At 47.8% G+C, this 17,976-nt stretch overlaps 8 protein-coding genes; 5 read left to right on the top strand and 3 right to left on the bottom strand.

Moving 5' to 3' along the window:
* Positions 1 to 312: 312 nt before the first annotated feature.
* FFUJ_03994 (related to YPC1-Alkaline Ceramidase) lies at positions 313 to 1,423 on the top strand (the record flags this gene model as incomplete). XM_023572772.1 has 7 exons in its annotated part: positions 313 to 353; positions 403 to 415; positions 469 to 529; positions 579 to 716; positions 763 to 1,044; positions 1,096 to 1,213; positions 1,261 to 1,423. 7 exons carry the CDS (start codon positions 313 to 315, stop codon positions 1,421 to 1,423), a joined length of 816 nt encoding a protein of 271 aa, XP_023427198.1.
* Positions 1,424 to 2,891: 1,468 nt separating this feature from the next.
* On the top strand, positions 2,892 to 3,954 carry FFUJ_03993 (related to formate transport protein; the record flags this gene model as incomplete). XM_023572773.1 has 4 exons in its annotated part: positions 2,892 to 3,185; positions 3,242 to 3,362; positions 3,420 to 3,725; positions 3,776 to 3,954. 4 exons carry the CDS (start codon positions 2,892 to 2,894, stop codon positions 3,952 to 3,954), a joined length of 900 nt encoding a protein of 299 aa, XP_023426836.1.
* Positions 3,955 to 4,314: 360 nt separating this feature from the next.
* On the bottom strand, positions 4,315 to 6,870 carry FFUJ_03992 (uncharacterized protein; the record flags this gene model as incomplete). Its single annotated transcript, XM_023572775.1, has 1 exon — positions 4,315 to 6,870. The coding sequence occupies one exon, from the start codon at positions 6,868 to 6,870 to the stop codon at positions 4,315 to 4,317; it is 2,556 nt and encodes an 851-aa protein (XP_023426837.1).
* A 988-nt stretch (positions 6,871 to 7,858) lies between these two features.
* FFUJ_03991 (probable adenylosuccinate lyase) lies at positions 7,859 to 9,870 on the bottom strand (the record flags this gene model as incomplete). XM_023572776.1 has 11 exons in its annotated part: positions 7,859 to 7,993; positions 8,046 to 8,166; positions 8,214 to 8,398; positions 8,447 to 8,557; positions 8,609 to 8,753; positions 8,804 to 8,820; positions 8,873 to 8,951; positions 8,998 to 9,142; positions 9,194 to 9,446; positions 9,496 to 9,507; positions 9,562 to 9,870. The coding sequence occupies 11 exons, from the start codon at positions 9,868 to 9,870 to the stop codon at positions 7,859 to 7,861; spliced, it is 1,512 nt and encodes a 503-aa protein (XP_023427199.1).
* Positions 9,871 to 10,180: 310 nt separating this feature from the next.
* FFUJ_03990 (fusarubin cluster-esterase) lies at positions 10,181 to 11,361 on the bottom strand (the record flags this gene model as incomplete). XM_023572777.1 has 2 exons in its annotated part: positions 10,181 to 11,065; positions 11,122 to 11,361. The coding sequence occupies 2 exons, from the start codon at positions 11,359 to 11,361 to the stop codon at positions 10,181 to 10,183; spliced, it is 1,125 nt and encodes a 374-aa protein (XP_023426838.1).
* A 1,451-nt stretch (positions 11,362 to 12,812) lies between these two features.
* On the top strand, positions 12,813 to 13,829 carry fsr6 (fusarubin cluster-transcription factor; the record flags this gene model as incomplete). The annotated part of the gene is made up of 1 exon (XM_023572778.1): positions 12,813 to 13,829. One exon carries the CDS (start codon positions 12,813 to 12,815, stop codon positions 13,827 to 13,829), a length of 1,017 nt encoding a protein of 338 aa, XP_023426839.1.
* Positions 13,830 to 15,289: 1,460 nt separating this feature from the next.
* Positions 15,290 to 16,087, top strand: fsr5 (fusarubin cluster-dehydrogenase; the record flags this gene model as incomplete). The annotated part of the gene is made up of 1 exon (XM_023572779.1): positions 15,290 to 16,087. The coding sequence occupies one exon, from the start codon at positions 15,290 to 15,292 to the stop codon at positions 16,085 to 16,087; it is 798 nt and encodes a 265-aa protein (XP_023427127.1).
* Positions 16,088 to 16,704: 617 nt separating this feature from the next.
* On the top strand, positions 16,705 to 17,824 carry fsr4 (fusarubin cluster-oxidoreductase; the record flags this gene model as incomplete). XM_023572780.1 has 3 exons in its annotated part: positions 16,705 to 16,904; positions 16,950 to 17,167; positions 17,226 to 17,824. 3 exons carry the CDS (start codon positions 16,705 to 16,707, stop codon positions 17,822 to 17,824), a joined length of 1,017 nt encoding a protein of 338 aa, XP_023426840.1.
* Positions 17,825 to 17,976: the final 152 nt, after the last annotated feature.

Raw genomic sequence — 17,976 nt, forward strand, 5'->3', positions numbered from 1 at the left:
GTGAATGCCAAGCCACGACAAAGTGCACGCATATTACACTAAAGTGGCTGTCATTGATATCCAATAAGACAACTCGAATTTCTTATCACCGGAAATAACTATTGAACTCAAAGTCCCGCAATGTGAAACATCGCAGCCCGCGGGCATTTCAGATCCTTAGACTTTTTCCATATACACGTCATCCCGTTCGTTCCGAGGCATCTTCGAGTCTATTCTGCAACACTTCACCGCCTTAATTCTTGTCTCCAAAAGCCATTCAGTGCCTCGACGCATGTGAGAACAAAACATTAGAATTTACGCAATTGATCGGCAATGGCAGCACCTTTTTGGGGTCCTCAGACCTCTTATTTAAAGTAAGCTTTTGGGTCAACTAGAACTAAGAAAATTTACTAACTTTTGTAGCTTTTGTGAAGAGGTAAATACCGCAATGGTCTCCCTTGAATGGGATGAGTTAACGTGTCGTCTTAGGATTATGTTATCACACGGTACATCGCTGAGTTTATAAATACTCTTAGCAGTTTCACATATGGTAAGTGACGTTACCATGGGCTGGGATCTGCAATTGACTCTGTTACTAGTGGCATATGGACTCTATGGCTTGTTGACATCGCCTAAATTCCCGACTGGGCCACGCTTGGCCTCATACTGTGGACTAATAGGCGTGGGGATATGTTCAGCTGGATATCACATGACCTTGAAGTATCATACGCAAATGTGTAAGTATACTTCTACTTCAGTGAGGGAAGGCCTAACAATTGCTAGCTGATGAACTGTCAATGCATCTTCTCACCACACCCCTCATCTATCGTCTTCTTAGCTTCAAAGCCAGTCCTCAAAAGACTCGAATCATTGGGATCGTTCTTTCAATATTGTTCACGATTGTCATGGTCACTCATATGGTCATGGATGAGTTCCTTTTACACGCAACTACGTTTGGCTTTGGCATTTATGTCATTGCCACTCGCGTGCTGAAGGTTATTCCTCAGCAGGTTAAGGATCCGGTTATCAGGAAGAAGTTTCAGAACATGGCTATTCTCGGACTTGGTATGTAACACAAAAGAGCGTCTACCCATTGAACGGGGCTGATTATGATAGGGTTCTTCGGCTTTGGATATATAGTTTGGCTCATCGACGAATTCGCTTGCCGGTATTTGACGAGTGCGAGACATGCAGTTGGTCTGCCCTTTGCATTTCTTCTGGAACTTCATGGATGGTAAGGTATCCAGTTTCATGATTATGAGTCAAGCTAAAAACTGCCAGGTGGCATGTGTTCACCGCTATCGGAGGCTATACTGCCGTTGCGGTCATCGATGTCGTTACGACAGGGGAGGTCATCGACGACCCTACAGACACCTTTGCCTGGCCCGTTCCGTTTGCGGCTAGGCTGATGTCTGGAACTTCTGGGCCAGTGAAACAAGGCTGATTTTGGTGAAAGGGATAGTTTTAGCAAGATTCAGAGGCTAAGTCGACATGCAGCCAAAGGTCGGCGAGTCCAACAAAGTGACGCTTGCATTGTACTAAACAGTTGGATAGTCACCAACTGTAGCCTCTAGGACACCAAAAGATATATAGACTGACATAGAGCTACCAATCAACGCCTGACTCACGTGCCCGGCGAAGTGATTCCATTGTGAAGTGGGGCCTTTGACCCGGTATAGAATCTGACTTCCAAGAATCAACAGTCAAATCCAGTTCCGGAAGAACGGATCAGAAACCTGGGATCATGAGATACTCAAGAATTCGTGCTTGATGAGACGATAATATGAAGACATCACGAATTTGCCTCTAGTGCGGAGAGGAATCGCCGCAACCCGCAACTGATGATGCCGCAGAAGCCGCACCGGCGCACAAGACAAGGTCAGAGTCAAGAAAGATGCGGATAGAAGGACCCCGCGGGGACCCCGCAAGATCAATAAGCTTATCATGAGATTGTTGCGGATTTGCGGATAGACGGAAGGACAAGGGTTGAGAGAGGAGTGCCCATCATCTTCGTAGGAAGTAGTGCTGCTGTGACGATACGCGGTGAAATGACAAAAGGAGAATCGGGGAAAATTCAAATGTCGCAATTCAAGATCTGCACTCTGAAATCTCTGTTAGCTTAAGCGTCATCTAAAAAACAATCCAGAAACCGGTTCAAATGCCGATATCGCCCGACTCACCACTCCCGTTCTCCCGGGTTGAGTTCATTAGTGCCAAGCGATAGCTGCCCAAGAGGACCAGTAATAGCGTCATAATATTCGTACACTCCTCCGATGAGGCTCCGCTATGAATCAAATTCTCAAATGACATGTCCGTCCTGTCACAAGCTTATCCACTCGACCGGGCCAAGACTAACAAAACAAGTTACGACTCCACGGGTTTCTTATCTATGAGCTATTAAGCATAAATTACCTCTGCCTGGATCAGCGGTGGAGCAAAGTGCGGGATGCATTACCGAAATGGGGAAACAAGCTTAATCCATCCCCAAAGGCCCAATTTCTCTGTATCACTCGCATTTTCAACTCTTCGATTTTTTTCACGACTGGAAGGAGTCAAGAAGAACTAAAAAAGATGCCGCTGAGCCTCATCTGCAGGTGTGTCGTATCCCGACTTTGCACCGCAAGCCACCATATCCGCATCGGGAAACATCCCAGAGATAAGGATGCTCCTTGAACTAGTCTAGACTCTTGGCTTTGGAAGCTAGTACAGTGGATTGCGTACGGAGTTTTCTCGACATTGCTCGGGATGGTGGGAACGGGGCGGTTTAGAGTGTGAAAGGATGCCGAGACCAAGATGGGAATTTTTCACCGCAGGCGAGGATAAGAACGGGGAGAGTCCCGCCGAGGAAATTGAAGGGTTCTTTTGGTAAGTGTGAATATTTGTTTGCTTTGAGAGTCGCTGAAATGGCCAAGATGACTATCGATCTTGCGAGTCCTTTGGCTTATACGCCTGCTGAGACGGCGGAACTTATATGTCGAGCTGGTGTGAAGAAGGGAAGATCGAGGCCGGATAAGGTGTTGCTGTCTGGTATCTCTGGTGGATGCATCCTGGCTTTTGGATGTGCGGTTTCATTAACGGCCTTGACGGCACCATGGTATCAAGAAAATGCACCTGGTCTGATCAAACTCATCGGAGCTATCGTCTTTCCTTTGGGCTTGGTTACCGTGATATTGACTGGAGCTGACCTATTCACATCGACGAATCTGGTGGGTTGACTCATGTATCAAGCCTTAGGAAGCACTGTGTCTAATGGATTTTTTAGTTCACCTTTGTTGCTGTTCTTAATGGAAGATTATCGATATGGAGGATGTTACTCCACTGGTTACTGTGTTTCTTCGGCAATCTAGGTGGCTGTCTCTTTGTCATGGCCATCATCGTGGGCTGTAAGTGGCCACATCAAAAATTACTTACATGTCACCTTCTGACCCTATCATTCACAGACGGCGGCATTTTTGACGCAGATATGTATCGCGAAGAAATCATCGCCTTCACTACAAAGAAGCAAATAACACCCGAAGCCCACCAGATCTTCCTTCGTGCCATTGGCTGCAACTGGCTCGTTTGCCTGGCATGTTTCCTTGGTGTACAAGCAAAGGATTTGACGTCGAAGGTAGTTGGGATGTGGATTCCCATCTTTGCCTTTGTGGCTTTGGGTTTCGACCATGTTGTTGCCAATATGTTCTTCATGCCTTTGGGTATTTGGATGGGTACACCTGGCTTGACTGTTGGGCTATATATCTGGAAGGGTAAGATAACAGCCACATTATCTCGAGTGAATTTGCTAATAGTTTCACAGGAATGATACCAGCTCTCTTTGGAAATATCCTTGGAGGTAGCTTATGCTGCGGTGTATACTTTTGGTGGATGTATCTTGCAGACGTTGACGACGAAGAAGAGCCTCAAGGTAAAGGTGTTTTGCATAATCATGGACATGACAGTCCTTCAGATGAGGAGAGCCAGATGGAATCGCGATAGATAAGCACTTGTCAGCTGGACTGTATAAGATGTAATAGAGCATAGACATAAAATCGAGCAAGGGATTATCGGTTAGAATAGAGGCGATACAGAGTAGACTACATAATACAAGCAAAAGACAAAGAATTATTACAGAGTTCCAAAATGAATGTTGCCAAGTTTCATGGTATTCTTAAGCTGAAGTCAATTTTCAAGGAGCTATCGTTTTATCTTGTAATCCTTCTAGGCTCCAGCCCATCATCTCTCATCAAACCTTTCCTCGGCAATTTGTAATCCTTTTCAGATGCCATCTCCATTCTGAACTAGTTGAATATCTATCCCTAGAAGTCAAGTTTGAGTTCTTCAAAGTCGAGTCGTCGTTCATTGTAGTGCCTCGCTGTCCCCCAAAGTTGTCTCAACGTCGATGTCTGTCAGTGGCTGTCCCAGTAGTGCCTCGATCTTCTTGAAGGCCTCGACTTGGTCTTTGATCAAAGCAGATTCTCTCAACACCTGAATCTGGGGAAGAATGAGTCCAAACGCGTCAGGGGTGTTCCGAAGCCTGAAAGCAGTTTCCATAGCCTTCCCAATTGGCTGTCCAAACATTTGGGAAAGCCTGTGGCGATGTTGTCCCCATTTTGACTCGTAGTCCATTGCTTCTACTCCCGACCCGAAAATTCCCTCGGCTCGAAACACTAGTCGAAGGACATGGTTCAGATCTCCCTCCCCATTGCCATCATTCTCCTCCGGCAGGATCTTCTCCAACTCCGATACGAACAACCGCACACATGAGAATGACTCTTGAATCGCTTTCACCGTTGGAGCCGGAGTCTGAAGATCCTTTAGCAGGTTGTCCCAGTCGCAGGACGCAGCTGCAAGGCCTTTGATAGTTTGAAGCATCTCCGCTTTGATGTCCGAGCTCAAGGTTGGCTCGACAGGCTGTGCTCGCTTTGCTGGAGGTGTAGAATACTCCGGCGCAGCTAGTCGCTTCAGTTTTCCCTCTTCGCGAAGCGACTTTAAATGTTCTTCCATACCATCCCACTCAAGCAACATGGTCTGATGGCTAGTCCTTCTTTCAGTGGGTGGAATGCCCAAGCGATCCGCAATCCTGATGAGCTCGTCCGCCCGGGCTGCCATGTTCTTTCGTTCACGCTCTGGATTATCGAGACAAAACTGGAAGTTCTGAGTGTAGTAAGTCTCATCGCTGAACCACCGCTTCGCGCAAGACACTGTGGTCTCCGTGTTGTAGTAATCCGACCCGATATCAGGGAAAACAGGGCCGATTGTCCTTGCCGAGCCGGTAAGAGCTTTGATAGTCTGAGGAGTGGTAGTATTCCAATAGGCGATTGTAGGATGGCCAGTGAGTGACAAGCAATTGTTATCAGATTGCCGAACCGCCTTTGTGAAGAGCCATTTGGGTGCTCCTACACACCGAAGAGAGGAATCTGATTCATATGAGTAACTTGGAACTCCCAACGTTCGCACGTCATTCAGACAACAAATCGCGAACAGGTCTGGTGATGGTCTCTGAGCATGAGTACAGTCTTCAGGAAATACCATAGTAGACCCTGGCATAGATGCAGGAATCAAAGTGAACCTTGAGTCCGCGAGAACTTGCGGATGACGAGAACGGATCTCGTGATAGCACAAGCGCATTGAGACTGGATTGAGGTGATCGCGACTGGCAGTGACTTCGAGGGGACCGCAGTGGGATTTATAGTAGTTGGCGAACCGGAACGGATGAAGGAACGACGTCAAATGGTGTGTTTCTACAAACCTTAACATGTGCGGAAAGTATATGATAAAAGCCGCCAGGGAGACTCTTGGCACAAGAGCTGGCTTCTTAGGAAAGGAATCTAGAAAGCCCTCCAATTCGTTATCGCATGTTTCTTCGATATCGAAATAGATAATTGTCGCGGCCAGGGCAATGTTCAGAGGCACATTGTCAGAAGGATAGTTGTTGAGAAAGCTTTGCATCTGGCTGACCATGTCTTCGGGAATCTCCAGCAATGCCATTGGAGGCCACTCCAGGGTGAAATGTAGCGTGTTGTAGTCCTTTCCACCTTGAATAGCACGACAAATCAAGGGCTTTCGGCCTAGTTCTTCATTGGACGGTAGAGTCTTAGCAACACCTGCTGGGCCATTCCCAGCCATAAAGACGTGATGCTCTCGCCTCAATAGCTGTAGAAACCTAGTCTTCTCACCATCATCTAGGTGATCATGGAGTGCTCGTTTGACATATGAGATGTTGCCTGGGATCAGCATGTTCTCGGTCCAGTTGATCTCGTGGCCATTTATCGGATACCCTGGCCCAAATACCAAATCGACAAATTCCGTGTTGTCCAAACTCAATGAGTCCGTAAAATATTGCTGCCTTGAGACGCCATATGGAGTAAAGCCATCAGCCAAGTGTTGAGTACTCGACTTCATCATGAAGATAGCGTGAAAGTTATGTGCTGATATCCCTACATATACAGCGCTGACCTTTTTGTCCGTTGCGAGCAGGGTACCACTACCGATGCCCAGCCATTCTTTCATCTCGCAGCGGAGGATCTTGGTATGATAACAAGCTCTGGCAGCTAACTTAACCGCCAGATGTGTCTCAGTCATCTTTCGACCAGTATCTACTCTCAGAAAGTTGTTATTTCCAAGACCAGAGACTGGTTCTGGGTTCCAGATGATTCTCATCCCAGATATTTCAGTGGGTGTTAAAGAAGTGTCTCTATCGGATTCCTTCATCCTAGACCTTTTCAAGGGGGAACGAACATGTGCTGGAAAGTCAAGCCATCGTTCTTCGTCCACAAGGTCTTCCGGATTCCCACCTCGAGATTGGAAGGTGTCATACTCCAGAGTCTCACCATACTCACCGTCTTTGCCTTTCAGTCTTACGGTAGGGTTTGCCTCTTCCATGACTGGTGGCCCCGGTGCGTTGCCTGCCATCGTGGTTGATCAAGTTCTGAAGGCCAAGTAATTGCTTCAGCCAGTTATGACGATCATTTCCTATGCTACTTTTGAGCAGTCACTCCCAAGTTGTATCCCTAACAGTAGAAAGTAGAGGCTCGAGCGGAGGGCAGATGATGTCTTGGCGGCTGAGTAAACTGTAGAGCTGCGAGCAGACTCAAGTTAGCACGAGATGCTATGAAGCTTGGCGATCATCAAACCTTCTCTTCTTCGCGTAAGTATGGAATTGACACAAGAATCCACGTCGGGTTGGATGTTCGAATGACGAGAGAAGAGCGTTAAGCTCAATGGTGCATATGATGTTCCAACTCGAAGCAATCGATGACTGTCGCGACTGATGGCCAAGTAACCAACAAAGGTCACAGGTAGAATATGGCAAGAAATCGAGCCGATGAAAGCTAGCTATACCGTCGCAGATGAAAGTGTGTGAATCGTGTTGTAAACTGGAGAGGGTGTTAGTGATGATGGGCTGAAATTCTCTTGACATTCTCCTACCGAGGAAGGAAAGGTGTAAGATATCGACGCCGCAAGGCTTTGAATGAAGTTTAAGGCAAGGGGAAGGATGGCGACTATCTCTCAGGCTCAATCGATCATAGATCGAAGTATTGAAAGACTTCTGTTGTTGAGTTACTGGTTCCCCATGTGTTGTTGAGAGGAGAAGTTGAAGAGGGACGGAGGTGGATAAGAAAATGAAGCATCAAGGATGCAGAAACAAATAAAAATTACGTCACCAATTTAACAACGCACGAAAGCACATGTGCTAGGTAGACTAAAGCTATGCTCCTTATTCCAACGGGATTTATGCAGCACAGTGAATCATCGGCCGCATACTCCGCATACTCCACGAAACTCCAAGACACATGAAAACGCCCCAATCCCGCGTTCAATACAAATCTTAACAAATCAATAGCTTCAGAAATGCCTAGCTCCCACAGGCTTATTGCCAGCCATTAGAAAACTGTAATACCTAGTGACCCTGGGCAGTCTGAATCGTCGGAGGTGCCTGCAGGCGCCTCTCTCCAGCAGTCATCTCTCGAATATACGCCAAGTAGGGCTGCAGTCTCCAGTCAATGATACCCGTTCCCCCCACAGATTCTTTCAACTATTGTTCTAGCATGCGTGACCTCCCGAACCGACAGGACAGAATTTCGAACGTCGATACTATGTCTGTTGAAGATTTCGTGATGCATGAGTGCGTTGAGAAAGTTTGGCGTTCGAAGTTGTGGTGGCTGATTCATTACCAGCATGCCAGTGTTTCTCAAAAGCGACATAACACTGAAACTGTTAGCATCTTATTTTTCATGTGTAGGCGAGCACTTTACATCATTCGATTCTCGCCACGGAGGGTGAGTCTACTGATGAGAGGGGTGTTCATCATGAATGGCGTGTTGATAAATATGATATAGTTGGCGCCCTGGTCATTGTAGTAAAGACCCTCAACGATGCTTTGGAGTACCCTGACGACCCGTGCAGCGTGCTTGAACAGCCGTGCCATGAGGTATTCGACCTAATGCAAGTTAGTATATATGTAGAACAGAGATATTTGCTGTTTTACCTCTCCATAAGTCTTAGACACTCTGGGATCCTTGAAAGTAAGTGCTACTTCCATGAGCGTTCTTGCTGCAATACCAAGGACCGGTGACTGTCTGAACTTTGGATCTTCCGCCTTTTAACTTGGTCAGCGAAGTGCTTATTCTCCCACATATGGAAAACTCACAGTGACAGGCGACCCATCGTTCCTGGCCTTTTTCTCGACCATCTGATCAGTAGAGTCGAAATGATCCAGTTCTTCAACAACTTGAAGAGCAACGTCCCCTAGTTTATAGCATAGGCTCCCCAAAAATCCGTTGGTGTCAGACCGGCTAAATCAGATGTTAGTATATGAAGCAACAACAGTGGGCTCTATCCTCACTATCTGAAATAGTCTTTCTGGGAACGAGTTAGTTGAGACAACAACAGTCAAGGAGACTCATTTGCTTACCGCGTGGCATTTTTCGAACCGCATCTTTTGGCGAAGGAGCTCATCTAGCTTTTCGCACTTTGACTCGTCGCCCTCAAAGCTGGAACAGATTAGAATGAAAAGCTGAAACGGTGGAGAAATCTTACTGCTCCAGCATAGATAGCTTGTCAAAAAAGTCAATGTTCTTCTTTTCACATTCAGTAATTGGCTGAGATCCAGCCGATCCAACATTGCATCGAAGTCTCTGAAGACACCACAGCATTCTACCAAGCATCATAGCCCAGAGAGCAACTAGAAATGTGTCAGGTCCTGTCAGAGAAGAACAGTTGATAGTTTACTCACCCCTCCCTCCGATTGTTGTAACGTAGGTATCTATGTCGGAGTCTGGCTTATATATCAGGCACTGTGCAGACCTGTGATCCGTGGCAAAATTTCGAAGACGATAGAGAAGCATCGAGATTTTGGTGTTCATGATATCCAGGGCACTAGCCATGAGGATCTGCTCCGTGTTTTCAAGGATGTACTCGTGGGTGACGCCAACGTTCAGCCAGTGCTTTGATCGAGGGGCGTCTAACTCAGTGACGAAATGAAAGTGCTACATCGAATATTAGTTATCACCCACGGCTACGCTTCATCGACCTTACAGCCCTAATATCCTAAAACTAAAGTTAGATCGAAGGTTCAACGTAAGAACAACGGGCGCCACATACCAATAAATGATCGGCGATCGGGTTGCGCATTTGCATACTATTGACTTGGTGGCTCAAGACAACACAACAGCGCCGCAGCTGTTCAAGACCTTGGTCGTCGATGATTCTCTCTTTTGTGAACTCTTGAGGCCGGGTATCAGGGATGGGGACGAGGTAGACGATCCCAAGCTGCTTCTGGCTTTCAGCAAGCCACAACCAAAGTTTCCGCCAGATGGTATACCGAGATTCTCGGCTAAACAGTCGTTCCATTTCGCAGGGCTTGTTGCGTCCCCTGGTGAGGGCACTAGAGGATGACCCTGCGTGAGACATCTTTACGATGGATATGGTTGAAAGTAGAGAGAAACTGGATGCGAGGTATGGGTGGAAAGACTTTCTACGGAATTGGAAAGGGAACAGATTTTATTAGGGTAGGTCGAATTAAGTCTTTGATAGAGTTTTGCTCCGCAGCGTGATGCTGAGGGTTCAGGTATCGTAACTTTACGTTGGTGTTGACTGGACATCGTGAATCTGAGAAAGCTAGATGTTGACTGAAACCAATGAATAAACCACAGAGTTCACACAGATTTGATAGAAATATTGTGACTCGTCAGAATCGAAAGCTTGTGATGATATTCTGAACCTAACTTTTACGTATCCACTTCTCGATAACACCATGTATCTCATCACTGTTCTTCTCCATGAAAAGCATATGCCCATTCCCATGGATACCAATAGTTCCCAACTCAATATGGTCCGTCTTCAAACATCCCGCCTGTCGATAATACGCAGCAGTGCAGTACTCATACGGCATATGATACGATGCCTCGCCTGTGACAATAAGAACAGGAATGTCCACCAGGTTGACCAACTTTCGGGGCGCAGGTTCATCTGCCTGAAGTATACACTCCGTAGATAAACTATCCTTCTGAGCATGAACCTTTTGAACAAGGTCCTTCTTCGGGTCCTTCACAGGAGGGTCATACGTGATGGGAACATCCCACAGACCCCATGGCCTAGGAAACTCTCCACCAAACTTGAATATTTCATCTTTGAACGGCGGCCCAGCAGCTTCCAGCAGAACAATACTCTTCGTAAGCTTTGGCCTCATGTCAGCGATCAACGTAGGCATAAAGCTTCCCTGACTATGTCCCAGAAGAACAACCGGTTTCCCAATCCTGTCCAATAAGGCTGCACCAGCTGCCTGAACAGAAGTCTGCTGATAGGTCGTATTGTCAACAAACTCCACATTCGAGCTGTAAAACGCGTCAAACACTGGATCACCCCGAACCCCAGAGCCAGGCCATTGGGTATGGTTCACAGCCTGAGGCCAGAGCATATGCGTCCTCGAATCGGTAAACGCAACCTCTACAGCCTCGGCTGAAAGAGTGCTGAGCTTAGCAGCGCCTTGTCCAGGCATCCAAGCAGATCTCCCCCGAAAGGTCTGATCAACAATGTACACCTCATAGCCCTGCTCAATAAACCTCGAGGCCCAACCGACTCCGCCGTCGGGCTTATTCAGGAAATTCTAAACGTGGCGAAAAGTCAACACGGCTTCCGAAAATTCACGGAGACTGAACGTACTGTGCCTGTCTGCGCCATACCGTGAATCATAACGATAGGCGTGTCTTTCCAAGGTCCCTTCACGGGGGCGAGTTTCTCAACATACATCTGGTCCCGAAAGACATGGCCACCGTCACCGTCATCGTCGTACCGCCCGCCGACGTAGAAGAACGATCGTGTAGCAGGTATTTCAGAGCGCACGGCATCGGAGTATTTTCCGATCGTCGCTGCGATTACAGCAGCGAGAATAGAAAACTGCATGGCTAAAACAGGTAATTAGATTATGTCGTGGTTGCTGACGAGGGAGGGAAAATGTCATTGCTGACGGCGTTGGGATCGGCACGCGTCTCCGCATCATGCATGTTACGTGATAAGACAAGGCTGAGTGAGCCGCAGCAAAATGGGGAAGAGGTTTGAGATCTCAGCGACAGAAGATTCCAGCGATTATTGTGGTTGGACGACATTTTGGGGGTTTGCACAAACGCCTCTGATGTCAGCAAACATCGATCAACGAGCACGTAATACTATTATCTTCAATCAGGGTCGCCTCAAATGTCTCTGTAAGATTTTTATTCCCATCTTACCCCGAAGCTCCGTTACAAAACTACTGATCGGACCTCGCAAGTACACCATCTTCTCAATTGAGGCCCATTATCTGTCGCTGGGACCTGATTGCAAAGTCCCCTTATCTTGTTCTTATTCTTGGGCGGTTGCACAGCTTACATGGCGTAATCAAGCACGTCAAACCAGTTACTGCTGATTGCTTCCCTTGTGCCGTATCTACGTTGTGAAACCGCATTTCAGGTATGGCTTTTTTTCCACGATAAAAATGGGCTTGATTCTGGCGGAACGTGACCTCATTTCACTAGAAGACTCCAACGAAACAGTCCCTGAATCAGGGACTCGTCGGTTTGCTCGTATTTTCTGTAGAACCAATATCTTGGCACTGTAGCCAGTGATTCTCCGCTGATCCGCAAGTTTCTTTTATCCTTTACCAAAGCAGATCTATCATGTCTCATCTAAGTCTTATGCAGCTGATTTCCATTCCGATTGGTGGCAGACGGGTAGGTATCTAGGCGGCCGAGGTCCGGAGTAAGATGGAGTCCTGAAGATGTCCGGACTCCGCTGCCGCCGGCCGGTACCTTTTTTATTGGAAGTCCTGCATACGCGCTTTCCCGTTGAAGGCGTATCTCATATGGCTGACAGCCGGGACCGGAGTGACTCCCGGTTCATTTTGACTCTAAAGCCTACGTTGAGTGATATCGTAATGTTTATACAAGATTTATACCGGTGACACGTTACTGTTCTATTTGAATGTGAAACAGCAGTCCTCGGAGAATTAAATCCTGGAGGATCGAGACAGCTGGTAATTTAGGACTTGTGGAAGTGAATGCTGTAGGGGAGGATCCTAAAAGAGCTTTCTAATAATACTACTGGTCAGCATAGATAGTATAATGGTCATATATCCTTTGTAATAGGCAAAAGGGCTGTCAGCCAGCCGCTTACCGTCCTACCACGCCGACATGACGGGCTTAGACTAGACCACAGATGGCGTCTATCTCCCAACCCTCCCACTCACGCGGCTCCCAAATCACCCCTTGGCTAAAAGAGAAAAGGCAACCACAGTTTGCTTCATATATGTATCAAACAAGCAAACTCAAGACCCCCCAAACCAACAAAGCCAAGCACCTCGCAAATCTTTAACAGAAACCATGTCCGAGACTCGATCCGCAAAGCCCGTCCGGCTGCGCCTCGCTTGCGACGCTTGTACGACAGCCAAGGTCCGCTGCAGCAGGACTCACCCCTGCGAGCGCTGCGAGGACAACGGGCAGGCGAAGGAGTGCTGCTACAGCGCTTCGCGACGACATGGAAAGCGGGCGCGACAGAGGCAGAGTGCTCAGGATAGTAGCAGTAGTAGTCTTACGACGCAGTTTACGAATGCGTGGGACGATTACAGTACATACTCGGCTGGCGATCTTGAGATGCTGGATAGTTGGGCGTCGCGCAGTGTCGACGTCACCGTTGACTTTGACGATGGGAACGGTATATCTTGGGTTGATCCGTGGAAGTCGCTGGGCTTTGTGTCGGATACTACTGCATCTCAGTCGAGCGGTATGGTATCACCTGATTTGAGTTTATCGACTGGGCCGATATTGTCGATCAAAGCGCCGGAGCCAACAGCCATGCACTCTCACGATTGCGAGGCCCTTGCTCTCAAGGTGTTGAGATCGCTGCAATGCAACACTAACACCGACCAAAGCATCTGCAAATCCTCTCCCATTCCCCAAAAACAAACCTTTTCAACACCATCCATCGACACAGTCCTGTCCGTCAACAAAGCCGCTCTCACAAACCTCATTCCCCTCCTCAAATGCCACTGCGCACGCAATCCCCATATCGCAATGCTACACAGCGCAATCTTATCAAAAGTCATATTCTGGTACAGGGTTGCAGTCACAGCACGGTATCACGCCGACGGAGTCGAGCTACGACCTATGAAGATCCAGCTTGGGATGCTGGATCTCGATGATGAGGATCAAGCTACACTGCAGAGGACTGTTGTTCTGAGAGAGCTGAGAAAGGCGGAGAAGGTCATGGAGACATTTGATTCTTTTGCTGGAGGGGATGATGGCGGGTTGAATTGGCATGTTGTTGCTGTGAGGAATATGAGGGAGGAACTGCAGGGAATTATCCAGAAGATCAAGAAATGTCAAGGCGAGCTGATGTGAAAATTTTGGTTCTTTGCATCGCAAACTGTATATATAAGTCTGAATTGTTTGATTTACGTCATTCCTTTGGTGTTCCAAGGAGGTCATTAGGTATGTAGCTCAGCAGCTTGCTAGACGCACTGCAACTATCATCTACTATGACTACAACTGCAATTTAACTGATCATGTTCTCATTAATGGTACACGCGTAGATGTTTTTGGTGAGGGTATATTCAGTAAGCCCTTAAGCCTCACTGTCGTCATCAGGTGCAACATGAACTAAGTTAATGCCGGCCCTCTAACAGCCCGAACCCCGAGCTCTGCGTGGCGCCACAACGTCCTTTGCCTATTTCATTGGTGTATCCCTTTGCACTATCACAGCTGTAATAAATTGCTTCTAATTGTGCCTTTTCCTTGGTCACTTGATATACCATGTGATTCTGTATCATGTGATACAGCATAGCACAATATGAGTAGCTACACTTTCAGCAATATCCTTCCGTGCTTTTACAGTTACATCCGGCATTGATACAGTATCCAAACTCTCTGTTATAGGATTGGTTGGCAGCTGCGGGTGCATGCGTGCCTGGAATTCGGAAGCCGAAGCATACCTGACGGAATGCTGATCATGTCTTACGTTTCAGCGGGATAACAGCATGAATATCGTGAGACAAATCAAGATTCTGATGCACAAGTACTCAGGCAGATATCCGGTCCAGGCCTTGATTTCTACCCGCTCTACATAACGCCAGGCGTCAGGGTTACTGGATTGGGACAGCATCTGACGTGAGGATCTGTTGTTTCCTCAGTGCTGTCCAAGTGAGGAAACATCCTGCGGCAGATGTACCTGTGCCCTCTCTTACCAAGACTGTTATGTACCTGATAAGGCTAGACTATATGATGCATCCATCATAATCATCAAGGTACTTGACAAATTGTATAGTGGCTTAGTCACAGAGTCCTTGCACATGTGCCGAATCTAACGGTTCCAAGCTAACTACTTTTTGTTTCTTCTCTTGAACCCATTGTGTTTTTCTTTTTTTCCACCGCCGTACTCATATAAGAGGGAGGCATTTGATCCCTGTTTCGGCCTCGCTTTTCAACACAGCCGCGGGAAATGTTGGCCGTCGTGCATATAGCGGGGCACTCATCAGGCACGCATCAAGTTACACAGACACAAAATCGGCAAGGAACAGTCCCGGACTCCAAGACATTTCCCTCTCCACGATTCACTGAACATTCTGTCATTATGAGGGGTCATTCTAAGCGGTTGGTCGATCAAACAGTGCCATGGCTGGGGGCGCGGGGACTAACAACATTACAATAGGCCTTAGCTCAAGCCATGTAAGCCATGTTTGCTTCTCCCATACCACCCCAACATAAAAGCCGTATCTACGTTGCTTAGCGAACAACTCCTCTCCTCTTCACCTTCTCCCCTCATCCTCATCTTGCACCTCATTCTCTCAAGCATACACATCAGAATGGCTTCACTCGGAAAATACGTCTCCAAGCTGGCAGGATCTCGCGTCCTCGTCATCGGCGGTTCTTCAGGAATTGGCTTTGGCGTCGCAGAAGCAGCGATCCAAAATGGCGCCTCGTCTGTGTTCATCTCCTCATCTTCCCAGACAAAGATCTCCAGCGCCATTGAGCGTCTCAAAGAGAACAACCAATCTGCCAAGGCTCAACTTCATGGTTTTCCCTGCAACTTGGGTTCGCCTGACACACTCACCTCTGAGGTTGAGAACCTCTTCGCCGAGGTCGCCAAGTCTGGCAAGCTAGACCACGTCGTCTTCACGGCTGGCGATAAGCTCGCAGTTGGGAAACTGGAGGATTTCACTCTCGATGCAATTCGTCAAGCTGGCACCGTGCGCTTCTTCGCACCACTTGTTGTCGCGCAGCAACTCCGCAAGCACCTCGACGAAAGCGGATCTTCATCATTCACCGTCGCTACTGGTGGTGCAACAGAGCATGTCTCCAAGGATTGGTCCATCATGTATTCTTACCTGTCTGGCCTTCGCGGCATGATCCGTGGTTTAGCTGTTGATCTTGCGCCGATTCGCGTCAATGCTGTTGCGCAGGGCCCAACAGACACTGAGATCTGGAGTTATGTCAAGGAGATGGGGTATTGGGATAATGTAACTGGGCACTTGAAGGGAAGAATGACGACGGGTGAGATTGGAAAGGTTGAGGATGTTGTGGAGGCGTATTTGTACTTGATGAAGAACAAGAATACATCTGGTAGTGTTGTTGAGACTACGGGAGGAACACTGCTGTCTTAGATGATCAAGATGGGGCTGTAGGGTAGCTGGCATCAAAACAACATGAATCAGAACACATCACAGCACACTAGATGTGACCCGTAAAAATGATGTTTGCCGTCTTCCTAGCTAGATTATGAGATAAATCATTTATTTTGACGCAATAAAGTATCAGTAGTCCTCAGAAAACGACAACAGAGGCACTGACCTCGCGCTTCTGCAAATTCTCTAGCTAAGCAATCCCACTAAAGAATGATAGATAAGACGGCAGACACTACGACCAGAGTGCATCAGATATCATCTGTATTTACCCGCGACGGGAATTAAAGCATAAGCAGCCTGACCTAGAAATAAGCTCGTAAATGCCGTGAGACGTTTCACGTCAAAATCATTGGCTGCATCATTCTCGCGCCTCGGCACTAAACCCGCTTCTCGGACACTGTGAAGCTACGCCTCTTTCGGCCTCTCGCTGTTGACTTTCGCTGTTCGGATTTTAGGCCCTCAAGCTCCGACCGTGTAAGTCGTGCAACACAACGCGATGCAATGCGATGACATGAATGAGGCTTCACTGTTGGCCTTGACGCTTAGTTTACCGTCATTTGGATTGACAAAGATGAATGGTGAATTATCCCATCGCAATGTTTTCCCATTTGCGCAATCGCCTTTCGGTGAATCGACCTCAGGCACTCTCATCACAGATCAGAGCGGCCAGCACGATGAAAGAAGCCATTGTATCGCGCGGACCAAGAGTCCATATCATTGACAGCCCGATTCCGAAAGCGGGGCCTGGACAAGTTGTCGTCAAGATTGAGTACGCTGGTAGTAACCCCAAGGATTGGTGAGCACCCTCGGCCTCATTCATAACCATGCTGACACTCTGAAGGAAGCGACCTGAGTACTGGGGAAGCAAGGCGACCATGAACCAGGGCGATGATCACTCTGGAACTGTCTATGAGGTTGGAGAGGGAGTGTCTGACTTCAAAATCGGTGATCGCGTCGCGGCTATGCACGAGGGGAAGCAGCCTGGCGGGAGTTACGCTGAGTATGGTGTAAGCTGGGCATACACCACCATTCATCTACCGGAACAAACTACTTTCCAAGGTAAGCAGACAGTATTATGTGCTTCTACGGATGCTGTTGGCTGACGTTGTAATTGTAGAGGGCGCTGCCATACCCTTCGCTGCATTCACCGCAGCTTGTGCCCTCTACGCAAAGCTCGATCTCCCCTACCCGAGGCATCCAGTCTCCGACGATCAAAAGATACCTCTTGTGATCTGGGGCGCTTCATCAGCGGTTGGATCCTACGCAGTTCAATTGGCAAAGAAGTCTAATATCCATCCACTCATTTGCATCGCTGGCCGTGCGCAAGAGCACGTCGAGAGAATGATTGATGGGTCCAAGGGAGACATAGTCATTGACTACAGAAAGGGACACGAGGCTGTCGCGCAAAAGATCAAGGCCAACCTGAGCGGCCAAAAGCTAGAGTACGCATTTGATGCTGTATCTGAGATGGGATCCTACCAGACCATTTGCGATGTTCTTGACCAGGAGATTGGGAAGATCACTCTCATTATTCCTGCACAAAGCTATTCTGATATCCCAAAGACCATTAAGAAGTCGGTCACTACGGTTGCTAGTGTACATGAAGATCTAAAGGAATTCGCTCGGGGGTTTTCGACGTATTTCGGTAGGGGGCTTCAGGACGGCTGGCTAAAGGCGCATCCGCAAGAGGTTGTGCCTGGGGATTGGAGGGGATAGAGAAGGGACTGGTAGACTTGAAGAAAGGAAAGGCTAGTGCGGTGAAGTACGTCTACAAGATTGCGGACACGCCAGGAATCGAGTCTACATGAGAAGTTCTGCCGGACACGAGGCAGATAGAGTAGCCATAAAGACAAAAGAAAAGCATTTGA

Source organism: Fusarium fujikuroi, chromosome FFUJ_chr02 (genome assembly GCF_900079805.1).
Source record: "Fusarium fujikuroi IMI 58289 draft genome, chromosome FFUJ_chr02".
NCBI lineage: Eukaryota > Fungi > Ascomycota > Sordariomycetes > Hypocreales > Nectriaceae > Fusarium > Fusarium fujikuroi.